Source organism: Orycteropus afer, unplaced genomic scaffold, assembly GCF_000298275.1.
Source record: "Orycteropus afer afer isolate SDZICR_OR568_19922 unplaced genomic scaffold, OryAfe1.0 scaffold00050, whole genome shotgun sequence".
NCBI classification, from domain to species: domain Eukaryota; kingdom Metazoa; phylum Chordata; class Mammalia; order Tubulidentata; family Orycteropodidae; genus Orycteropus; species Orycteropus afer.
In genome coordinates this window covers 13395962-13408645 of record NW_006921637.1, presented here as the reverse complement: position 1 = coordinate 13408645, position 12684 = coordinate 13395962, and the positions used below count along the sequence as shown (strand labels likewise).

At 47.3% G+C, this 12684-nt stretch overlaps 1 protein-coding gene across 1 annotated transcript in view; it reads left to right on the top strand.

The window, feature by feature from the left end:
* Positions 1-1564: 1564 nt before the first annotated feature.
* GALNT2 (polypeptide N-acetylgalactosaminyltransferase 2) overlaps positions 1565-12684 on the top strand; it is a 446140-nt gene continuing 435020 nt past the window's right edge. Inside the window, exon 1 of the mRNA XM_007938499.1 lies at positions 1565-1693. Within this exon, the coding sequence (XP_007936690.1) occupies positions 1565-1693 (129 nt within the window). The remainder of the gene's footprint in view (positions 1694-12684) is intronic.

Genomic DNA, 12684 nt, shown 5'->3' with positions numbered 1-12684 from the left:
GACTCGGCTCATAGCGACCCCTTCTTGGGTTTTCGAGGCATAGTGCCTAAGGCATTTGACTGCTAACCAGAAGGCTGTCGGTTCAAACCCACCAGCCACTCCTCGGAAGGAAGATGGGGCAATCTACTTCCGTAGTGATGTTGTTGTTGTTATGTGCCGTCGAGTCGGACCCAACTCATAGTGACCTCTCCTTGGGTTTCCGAGGCAGTATCACTACGGAAGTAGATTGCCCCATCTTCCTTCCAAGGAGTGGCCGGTGGGTTTGAACCACCAGCCTTCTGGTTAGCAGTCAAGTCCCTTAGCCACTATGCTACCAGAGCTCCCTCAGTAGTGATACTGCCTTAGAAACCCAAGGAGGGGTCGCTACGAGTCGGGTCATTCACGGCACATAACAACATCACTACGGAAGGAGATTGCCCAACCTTCCTTCTCAGGAGTGGCTGGTGGGTTCTCTGGTAGCATAGTGGCTAAGACACTTTGCCTGCTAACCAGACGGCTGGCGGTTCAAACCCACCAGCCACTCCTCGGAAGGAAGGTTGGGCAATCCTACTTCCGTAGTGATACTGCCTCGGAAACCCAAGGAGGGGTCGCTATGAGTCGGGGCCCACTCGAGGGCACATAACAACAACAACAACAACGGAAGGAGATTGCCCAACCTTCCTTCTCAGGAGTGGCTGGTGGGTTAGCAGTCAAGTGCTCTAGGCACTAAGCTACCAGAGCTCCTAAACTTACTTCCGCTGAGTCGAATCTGACTCAGCAACCGAGGCGGTATCTCTATTTTTAGTAGATTGCTCAGTCTTCCCTCAGAGGAGTGACTGATGGGTTTGAACCGCCAGCCTTCTGGTTAGCAGTCAAATGCCTTAGGCACTACGCAACTAGAGCTCCTAGTATTTGGCTAATAAGAGGAAGGTTTCTAAAGGTCTGAAAACTCAAAAGACCGAGGACCAAGAAGTGACAGTTTGGCCAGGGAAGCACTCAGGCAGCAATGCCACCGTGAACGCGACTTCAACTCTGTGCGCACGCTTGTGTGGGCCCCTGTGCGCGTTCCTCTTGGTCCCGGGGCAGTCACCTGTCACTCACGCAATAGGGCAGGCGGACCGCGGGGAGGCAGGCGAGTAGAGGCTGGAGGGGAGACTCTCGCAGGCGGGGCGGGGCGGGGAGGTGAGAAACGCGGAGGCCCTCCCGCGGAGGCCCGGCGTGCTGCTGCCATGGAGACGCGGCTCGTCCCCGCCTCCCGGCCCGCCGCCCCAGCCTCCACCGCAGCCGCGGATTGGTCGCCCTTTGCTCCCTGACCCGGCTCGCCGCCTCCGAAGCAGGCTGCTTCCTGCTCCGGCCGCAGCGCCCGCCGGCCGGGGGAGGAGCTCTGCGCCTAGCGCCGCGAGGGACGGGCCGTGTCTGCGCCAGCTGAGGTTGCCAAGCCGAACAGCCGGAGGAGGAGCCGCCGCCGCCCCGCCCCGTGCCCCTGCCCGCCAGCCCTCCCGCTGCTGCTCGCTCCGCTTCCTCCCGGCGGCCGCTCAGGCACTACTCAGAGCAGCTGGTGGCCGAGACCGCGGTGGTCGGGAGAATGCGGCGGCGCTCGCGGATGCTTCTCTGCTTCGCTTTCCTCTGGGTACTGGGCATCGCCTACTACATGTACTCGGGGGGCGGCTCCGCGTTGGCCGGGGCCGCAGGCGGCGGCGGCACTGGCAGGAAGGTGAGTGCGGCCCGGCCCCTCGCGCACTCGTCAGGGGGCTCGGCACTTGCTGGGGCGCTCTCCAGGCCCCTTCCGGACGCTGCCCTTGCCTGTCCGCGCCTTCTATCCGCGAATCTGTGAGCGTCTAGCTCTCTCTCTCCGCCCCTGCAGACCCCCTGTGCTGGCTGCGGGGCATCGGGTAGGGTGTCCGCCGGCTCCTCACACTTTTCCCTAGTTAAAGTCCCGCGTCCCTCTCTTCGCACTCGCCGCGGGGTCTGACGCTGAGTTTGCACGGTCCGGGGCGCACTCGGTCCCTTTTGGCCAGGAGATGGCTCCCAGAGGGGGCGAGAGGGCATATCGCAACCGCGTAGGGACGTAGGGCGGTGGGTTTCTTTCTGGGTCCCTGGGATGACGTCCTTTTCCACTCTGCCCTCCACAATCCACTTGAATCTTGGCGGTCTGCCTGAGCCCCGACCCCTCGGTGGGGCGTATAGGGGTGGAGGACAGGAAGAAGCTGTTGCCTCTCCAGCGTGTCATGTAGATTTGGAGACAGCAGCCCAAGTTTCTTTTCAGCCGTTCTTACCAGTGGCGACAGATTCTTACCCTCTTTTTTCCCTCCTTCCCACAGTGAAGGGTCTGGGTCTCTGCCTCCTCCTTTGTCCTTTCCTCTTGGGCGGGACATCCCAGCTGATGCCAAGTAAAACGGACACCCCGGCTTGTTAGCAGAGAGCCATAGCGCCCCTGTTCCCGAGCGAGGCCTGTCACCGACATTTCTCCTCCGCCAGGGGCGGCCTCTCTTTCCTTCTGTAGCTTCGGCGTTACCCTCTGCTAACTTGGCGCCCAGGGCTCCATCGAGCCGCTGGCCGCTTATTCCCCCGGTGCATCCCTTTCACAGCCCCATTTCCTCTCGCTACGCGGAGCATAGGTCTTTCTTCGGATGTTTTTTAAGAAAGCTTTAAGGACCACGTGTTTGGGCCGTGGGAATCGTGTGGACTATTCTACTCTTCTTAGCAGCCCCGGGGTTGGGAAGAAACGGAGCGCCTAGAAACCAGAAAAGAAGGTGTGTCAGGGTCCGGGCTCGTGGACTGCTGTGCTGGTTTTGCTTGTTGATTTTTAATGGCTAATCGGCTTTGAAAACAATGTTATCATTCCCCAGGTCCCGTAACCCTCAATCCTGTAACTGTGACTTTCCGTGTCACAGAAAGCCCAGGAAGTTCTGCGTTAAAGGGTGTGGACCAGAGCGTGCTTGCATTTCGGACAAGGGAATGGTGTACTGGAACAGGCCAAACGGGAATAATTGTCGATTAGCAGCTTTTAGCCCTGAAGTCAGTCAGACCCCTAAATGTCAACACTGAGGTTATGCTGCCTAAGAGGTTTCCTTGCTTGGTTTCCTCACTCATTCATGCCTTTCTTCCTTCCCAGCTGAAGATATTAAATGGTTTATCTTGGTAGATTTCATGGGCTTGCTTTACCTGGAAGGGCAGAAATGAAAACAGTCTTTCTAAGAATATTATTATCCTAGTTTGCATCTGAACTGACATACTCATAGCTCTCTTTTTTTCCTCCTTTTTTATGCTGGGAAGCCATTGTATATTTATATGAAATTGCCTTATTCTTAAAAGCTAAAAGGCAGTGCAAGCTACTGAAGCAGTGCAGCCCATTGAAAATTATGGTCATATTTAGGTTTTTTTTCTTTTAAAGAACAAAACAAAACCTTTCCCAGCAAACCATGCCTTGGCAGGTCTAGATAGTTTGGTACACTGGTGGGATCTGGCGAACCTTTCTGTCTTCCATGCAAAAGAAACCCAAATTAGCTAGCCTTGGTCATTCCCTTTCCTGGTTTGCCACTTGCATTAGTATATGTGATTAGAAACAAACAGTGCAGAGTTGGCATCGGAGTGGCTGCTTTCTCTGGGACCTCACTGGTAGGCTTTAGCTGGTGAATAGTTTTTGAGGGGCCTTCCATGTTGACCTCATAAGAGTGATTCTTAGTTGAAAAACAAATTCAAGAACTGTTTGTAGTGTGGCCTGGTGGCAGTAGGGAGGTACAGAGGCCATGTAGAAAAAAGTGGGGGAAATGAACAATTATACACGGGTTAATGATTTGGGATACTCTATTCTTTCTGTCAATGAACCATAAAATTTAATCCTACCTCTTGGAATGGTTTGATTTGTGAGTTGAGGAAGAGGTGTGTAAATGCAATAGCTTTTGAAATTGCTGTAGAAGACTCATTAACTTAGTGTGTGTAAATGCAATAGCTTTTGAAATTGCTGTAGAAGACTCATTAACTTAGTGTGGTGGACTCTGATATAAAGAGATGAAGCGCTAAGACATTCCTGGAGGGAGTGAATAGAACCCTGCTGTCATGAATTTCCTAATCTGTAGGGAAAGGACAGCTTCCTTTCCTTCTGAATTGCTTCTCTGAAATTGGGGACTAGAAAATCTATCCAAATTTAGTTCATTCCCATCGTTAAAACAAGTAAGTGGTTTATCCAAGTTATAAAGTAAAAAGATAATGTGGTATGTATGCAAAGGCAGGATTTAAATACTGGTAGCATAGTACCTAAGGCACTTGACTGCTAATCAGAAGGCTGGCGGTTCAAACCCAGCAGCCACTCTGCGGAAGGAAGATGGGGCAACCTACTTCCGTAGTGATACTGCCTCAGAAACCCAAGGAGGGGTCGTTATGAGTCGGGTCTGACTTGACGGCACATAACAACAACAACATAGTTTTTTTAGATAAAAGTGGAGTTACACTTCTTTACCTGTTTCATATTTGTGTAAGTCAGGCCTCTACATGTTTAGTCCATTTTTCTGCATCTTGAGGTTTGTAAGGGGTACCAAGCTTCTGTAGTAGCCTTTTGGGGATCGTCTGTGGAAGCTTGACTAGTATTTCTGCTGCTTCAGCAGCCCAGCTCATACTTAATCACTGTGTGCCCTGCCTGTTAAATAACTCATCACAGAACTGTTATTCCTGATTTGACAAACCTGGGAAAGCCACCTCACTCAGATTGCAGATATCATCAACCAGACAGGAGTGAATGCCAACAGTTCTCTGAACCCTTCTCTCCTGCTCAGGACTTTAGATACTGAGGTTGAAAAGGCCTGTGTTTATTGAATTAATTTATACATTATATTATTTGGAGCTCTGGTGGCATAGTACCTAAGGCATTTGCCTGCTCACCAGAAGGCTGGAGGTTCAAACCACCTCAGATGGAAGGCTGGGCAATCTACCTCCATAGTGATACTACCTCAGAAAGCCAAGGAGGGGTTGCTGTGAGTGGAATCCAACTCCATGGCGGTGAGTTTGGGTTTTTTGTTTTTTTGGTATTATGTTATTTAAAATTACATTGCGTTTATATTCTTATAGACCTCCCCTCTTAATTTGCTCTTTCCTCCTAAATTGATGATTTGCACTGCAAGGATGCCTTTTCTTTGAGATTCTTTAATGCTTTAAAGTTTTAATCATGTTAAGTCTCCCTTAGGCCTTGGTATGTTGGCAGTGGAGGGAGCCACAGGAGAGGAATTTCCATTGAAATGAAGCTGTCTCTGGGTGAAGTGAGGCTATTTAGGCTACAATGGAGGGGTTTTTCAGTATGTGAAGAATGATCTCTATTGCAACGGTGCTTTTGATCCAGTGTGTCAAGCTTAAGACTCCTTGCCTGTGTTCCCCACCTTCTTGGGAGGTAAGAGAAGTGTTACCTGAAGAAACTTATCAAGGGCTCAAGCAGACACACATGGACTTTCTTATGTAACACCATCCTTCCTCAGCTGAGCTGACCCCAGACCCAGGTCCTGAAGTCTTTACTTTTGGGCATCTAAGGATAGAGGAAACTTTTGGATATAATCTTGTAGGAAAGCATTTGAGGAAGAAACTGTAGGAGTGAGAGGCTGGAGCATGATATGTGTGTAGGGAAATATCAGGGTGTAAAATTGGAAAAGGAATTTGGGGCTAAATTGTGGAGGCTTTGAATGCCAAGCTACTTGTAAGTTAGTCGGGACAGAATCATGCTTTTTGAGCTGCATGCTAGACGTTCAGTGAAGACAAATGGCAGGAATCCATTTGTTGGGCACAGAATAAGACCTAGCTTTCTCCCTCTTTTCAGTTTAATGACCTTTTTGAGCTCTTTGAGCCTCAGTTTCCTTACCCTTACTTACACTGTAGTGGTTTTTGAGAATTAAATGCCATTCCTAGGTGCTGGCAGATCATAGGCACTGAATAAATGGTATTTGAAAACAACAACTACAACAATAACAACAAAATCAGACAACAAACCAGACAAAAAATAAGAAAAGCCTAATTATCTCCTTGATATTATAATGAACCACGTATCTTAAATGCTTTCTTTACCCTGAAAAATTGCTGATATAGTTCTTTGAGCAGTTTTTAACCCTCATCCATACCTCCCAAGTCTGATTTAACTGGTTAATTTAGGAATTATACTATGAACTTTGCCTCTTTGAAACATCTAGACATTGTACTGCCTCTTTTGTGCCCCAATGTGGTATAAGAGTGGAGTTCCTATTTTTTTTTTTTTAATTGTGATTTGGGTGAAAATTTACAGAGCAAATTCACTTTCCATATAGCAGTTCACATGCATTTTGTCGATGACATTGACCACAGTTCACCACAGTCCAACAGCTCCCCCCCCACTTCCTCCCGACAGTTACCTCTTCCCTGTGTCCATCCCTCCATGTATTCCTGCTCCCTGAGCTGTCTCCCCGTGTATAAACAGACCTTCTTTCTCCTATGATTATTCTCTCCAAGGAGTGTATCTACCTCAGGTAAATGTTCAACTCCTATGCCTGTCTTTTGCTTGGCTGCAAGCCACCGGTGTGAGTTCAATTCCAGACCTGCAAGGGAGCTAGGGGCCATAGTCTCAGTGTTTCCACCACATTCTATCAGACCAGCAAACCTCGTCCCCCTTTATTTTTTTTTCCAAATGATTTTGAGTTTTGTTCCACATTGTTCTAAGACGGGAGTTCCTTTTAGTGGGCAGCAAGCATGAGAGTGGCAGAGAACAAATGTCATCTTGGTTTGTTGGAGAAAAAGTTGAAAGTGTTATGGTGGACATCTCCCGAGTGTGGTTCCTGTGGTGGGGAAGGCAGGCCCAGCTTCCTCTCCCTGCCCTGGTCCTCTGGGCTTCCCCAGTATTCTCTTCTGTCACGAGGGTGATGGCTGTAATTACAGTAAGTATATGTGGTCTGAGGTTGAGCTTGAGGCTGCCATGCAGCTTCGTGGGCTCAGCACATCTGTAAATCTGTCTGCTGTGGGATGTGAAGGTGGGAACCAGGCCACCCACTGCCACTCATAATCACTTTGGAGTTTAAAGAAATTTCATTGGAAACGTGAGTCTGAAGTTGAGATAAGGAGGACAATAGGGTAGTCTAAACTCAAAAACTCACTGCTGTTGATTTGTATCCTACTCATAGCAACCCCTCCTTGGGTTTCCGAGGCAGTATCACTATGTAAGTAGATTGCCCAAACTTCCTTCCAAGGAGTGGCTGGTGGGTTTGAACCGCTGGCCTTCTGTTTAGTAGTCAGATGCCTTAAGCACTACACCACCAACCCCAACAACTGTGTGTAGCCAGAGAATCTGACAAATGGTACTGTGATATAAACTCTTCTCTTCAAAGAAAATAAAGTTTCCCTATTTCTGGAGTTATATTTTGACTGCCTCCAGGTGCTCAGACATAATGGGAACAGATTGTGACTGATAAACAGTAGAAAAATAATGAGGTCTTTTTTTAACCCTCTAGCAAAAATGAAAAAGAAGCTGCTGTACCTAGAGTGGGGTCAGCTTGCTCTGTTACACTTTGGTGGGTGGACAGAGGTACAAAGGAGGACCAAGTTAAGGGTTTTGTGAAGGCTTCAGACCTTCTGTAAACTTTTCTACCCTAACCTGTGATGAGCAGTAGGCCTCCTATTTGGATCAGAAGAAGAAATCTTTGAGAAGTAGTGAAAAAATGAATTTTGGGAAAGAAAAAGGTATATGTGTATCATTTCTTAATGCTGTTTTTCATGTTTCTCTGAGCTTTAATGAGAGGGAAGTCAGTTTGAGAAGGTGCTGATATCTTTGTCAAAGCAGGGAATCCATTCCTGCCTAATGTCTAGCAAATCAAGAGGCAGTTGGCTTAGTGGAAGGTAGTGGGGGTGGCTGGTGAGGCTGACTGGGCACAGGCAAGAGTTCACTGTGCTGTTGTAGATGAGATCCTGGGAAGCTGTCAGGTGATGACTGGGTAAACTTGTGAAGTCTGCTAGTTGGCCTGGCAGGATATAGTCAAGAGAAGACATCCAAAACTGGTCAAGCCCACTCTCCTTTTGTCTGTTCTTGAGATTTGCCTTACTCCCTGAGGCTCCTGTGAGCCTGGCTAGCTGCTCTGTTTGGACAGATGAGGATGAGACATAGGGGCAGGGCGGATATCCAGATGTAAACTTGCCATGCAGTTTATAATAGTGAATACTTCCATACTGCTTGCTGAATAAATTGCCTCTCCCTCTCTCGTCCCTCTTGTGCTCCTCCTCACACACATGCACACATACCCCACCTCCAGTAGATGCCCAGGATGTTGGGATCCTTTCCCCATGGCCAACAACAAAAGGATTGAAACTCGCCATGGCAGGGGCCTCTTGGACCCTGCTTCGGTGCCCATAATGGTAATTGTTGTACACTCCTGTCCATGAGATGCTTGGATTGAACCAGGTATTGGCCAGGTCTGAACATGGCCTGAAAGATCACTTTTCCTCATGAGTAAATCTTTGGTTCTGTGTTGCTGCTGGGAATCTTCATTCTACTATTATAGTCTTGGGTCTTTGCCTCTGGATTGCTTTGTTGGTAAAGCACTTGTTGGTAAAACACTTGCTCAGATAAGCTCTTGGATGAGTTCCAGGATGGACTCTGCCAGACGATAAATTCTGTCCATTTAGAGTCACACTGGACCAAGCTCATCAGTGGACAGTTACTTTTTGACCTCAGAGCTAGACCTTGACCTTGCTTTCTTAATCAGTGTGACCATTTCCAGACCTTTGGTCATGTGCTTGATCTTAAGGGTTAACCATAAGTGTGCCAGTACCAGGAGTGTGTATCTTTAAAGTTATCTGACCAGTCTAGAAAACTTCCTGAACTTTCTCATTTTTAGGCGTTTTTATTTCTAGGAAGTAAAGAAACCTGGCCTAAGGTGCTAATAAGTCCTTCCCTGATGGAGTGCCTTCTTCCTGCTTGTTGTTAATTCCAAACACCGGCTTTTCCCAGGCCCTGAGCAGGTGGATCTGTGAAACTTCTTTTAGCTGCTCCTGTTCTGTGGAACATTTGGCACTTTTTGCATTTAGTCATGCACAGTGTTCCTGGCCCTGGGAGCATGTGTCATTTCATGCAGGTTGATTTTCTTAGCTTGCTGAAATATAGATGGCAGTGATTCATGAGGGCTGGACTTAAACACACACACACACACACACACACACCCCAACAAACCATCACATAGAGTCTCACTTTGGGGTTTAAATTTAAAGAGCTTTCATAGGTTTTAGAGTTATGAGAGCTCCATGTCTTACTGAGGCCTACTGTAATCAATAAGCAGCTGAGGAAGGACTGCCTTGGGAGTGTAATGGGATGCCTAGCCTGATAAGCTGCTCCACCTCTGCCTCCCTCCCAGGGGCATTGCCCACAGGGTGTGCAAGTCTTTTCCAGGCCAATCCCATCCTGCCACCTGGTCCTGGTCTGGTCGTGCCATTTCCTGCGTAGGATCCTTTGTGACAGGAGGTTAGTTGGTAGTGTTACTCAATTTTCAGAGCCCAAATCAAGCCACACAATTTGGCAGGGACAAGGCTAGTTAGGGGACAGTGGTTGCTCTTGTTCAGGGTTTCTGAACCTTAGCACAACTGACATTTTGGGCCAGGTAGTTCTCTGTTGTAGGGATTTTCCTTGTGCTATAGGATGTTGGACAATCTATTTTCATAGAGATACTGCCTCGGAAACCCAAGGAGGGGTCTCTATGAGTCGCAGTCGACTCATTGGCTGTGAGTTTGGTTTTTTGGTTTGTAGGATGGTGACCAGTATCCTTGGTCTCTTCCTGCTAGATGCCAGCAGCATCCCCATGCATAGTTGTGATACCAAAATGTCTCCAGACATGGGTCCAAGTCCCCAGATGGCAGTGGGGTGAGAACCACTACATAAAACCAAACCAAACTCACTGCCATCGAGTTGGATCCGAGTCATAATGACCCCTCTTTGGGTTTCCAAGTCAGTATCACTGTGGAAGTAGATTGCCCAATATTCCTTCCATACCCAGTGTTAACTTTTATTTAATTTGTTTTCCTGCTGCCTTTATGGTTTGGCTTTTGTAGAAAGGACTATCTCTCTGTGTGGTCTTGGGTTAATACCCTCCCCCCATGAGAAGACCAATTTGAACTTTAATTCATTACGTACTTACATAGCACCCGCTGAGTGCCAGGCCCAATTTCAAGTGCTTTGCAGATAAGAATTCATTTACTCCTCATAACAACTCATTTAGGATCTCTGGTAGCATAGTGCCTAGGGCACTTGACTGATTACCAGAAGGCTGGTGGCTCAAACCCACCAGCCACTCCTCGGACGGAAGATGGGGCAATCTACTTCCATAGTGATACTGCCTTGGAAACCCAAGGAGGGGTTGCTATGAGTCGGGTCCAACTTGACGGCACATAACAACAACAACAACCCATTTACTTTTCCCATTTTACAGATGGAGAAGCTAAGCACAGAGAGGTTAAGAAACTTCCTCAAGGTCACAGAACTGGTTCGTGGCAACACCAGGGTTGCCAGGAATACAATAGGAGAAATCTGCAGTCTGCCTCTGGAGGCATTGGGGTTTGTTCAAGTCTGAGACCTGAGGTTTCCTGCAGCCCTGTGGTGTGGGAATATGGTCTGCTCTCTCCCCTTGAAGTCCGGTGCCGCCTCCCTTGCCCTGGGCGTGCCCTTGTCCCTGTTGCAGCATGTCTAATGTTCCTGGAAGGCATTTGGAACAGATGCAGTTATAGATTTGTTTTGATGTTAGTGTTGATCATTTTACTTTTTCTTCATTCTTACCTTAAAGGCAATTCAATATTTTATGTGTACTTGCCCTATAGGCCTCTGCCTTTACTGAAGATGACAGCATGGAAGCTATACCTCTGGCAAGAGTAGAACTAAAAGCAGGCTCTTGTCTTTTTCATTATTCTTCCAGTATTTCCTGAGACCTGCCTTAGATATTTGGGAATATGTCAGAATATAACAAATGAAATTCCTGCCCTCTGGAATTTGCATTCTAGTTTGGGGAGATAGTAACTGTACAAATAAATTATATAATGTGAAAGAGGGCAGCGAGCAGGGGAAGGGAATTAGGAGGTAGGGTGGAGGGGCGGGTTGTGAGATTACCTTGGTAGTCACATAGGCCTCATTGAGAAGGTGATATTTGAGCCCATCCTCATTCTGCATCAACGGCAACCCTTGGGTTAAGCCTGTGTCCAACCTCTTGGGTGATGTTTCCATTCCTCCATTTCTTTTGCAAAATAAATAAGCCTATTCTCTCTCCGGAAGTTTGTTGCCTTTTGGTTGTCTTTATATCTTGCTTAATGGTGGTGGCCCCTAAATCTTGACTCTTCTGGTCTTTATCTACGAAGCCTCTTGGATGATGTGTTTACATGTCCTAGTTGAGATGTTATATGCACTTGTGCTCTCTCCTGCTATGGACCAGGGACTGTTTTAGGTGCCTGCAGCTTAATTTGCTAATAGACTCAGTGAAATAAGCTCTCATTTTTTGGTTTTGATCTGATCTCATGTGGTGCTAAGTTGGGTTGGGTAGGCCGTCCATTGGTAGGCATACCGTTAAGTCCCACTGCACACTTGTCAGGTGGCTTCCACAGACAGTATCATTTAATGAGGAATCCTCAGTGGTATACATCTGCTCTGGCAGAGGAATTCCCGCTGTGATTTAATAGAGAAGTTGTTGATTCATGCTTGCAGGAAAACAGAGTCAGATGCCTGAATCTGGGCATTAGAGAGGTTGTACTTGACAATATAGGTAACGTTGAGGCTCCATGATTGATAGTGTTTGTGGAAAATAAAATGAAGACATGAATCCATAGGCCCCAGTTATTTTAGGGAGATAGAATAGTGATTGTTCAATGTTAGATTCATGTCTTACATGTGGGAGACCCAGATTTGATTCCTAGCCAGTGCACCTTATATGCAGCTACCACCTGTCTGTCAGAGTTACTATGTTGCTGAACAGGTTTCTAGATACATAGGACTAGGAAGAAAGATCTGGTGATCTACTTGTGAAAATCAGCCAATAAAAGCCCTATGGATGGTCAATGAAAACCTTATGAATTACAACGGTCCAGTCTACAACTGATCATGGGGGTAGTGTCGGACCAGGCAGTGTTTTGCTCCATTGTACGTGGAGTTGCTATGAATATGGGTGATTGGGCGGCAGCTAACAACACCAAACTGGTTTTCAAGGTGAGAGCATCCATCTGCTTTCCATAGAAGCCATTGGCATGTATCAGGGTCATCAGATGATTGATGGGGTTGGGTAGCATGCCTACCATGACAACAGAGAATAGATAATTTTAAGGTCTGCAAACACAAAAACAGCTTCTGCATTTCTGTAGCTGGGTCCAGACCAGGAAATGAGCACTTTTTTTTTTTCCCCTGAAAGAGTGCATCTCTAGAATGATGATACCCTTTTAATTAAAGGTAGGTCTTTTTTAGTTAAGTTGCCTTGTGAAAACTTGAGGACTTGATGCAAATTAAAGACCTGGTTTTTGGTGTAGCCCATAAATTAAGCACCTCTGTTATTAGGATTTGGGTAAGTGGCTTGCTGTTGGGGGATTTATATAGCTGTCTTGAATGGTGTGCTGGTTGGCCCAGCGTGGAATACCTGGAAATCTTCATCTGGTCATTCCTTGGAACCTTAAGGGCTGTCCTGGTGACCTACATTTTGAACTTTTGACTTGTGACCTTCAAAGTTCTCCCCCCACGTTTCCTTTCTT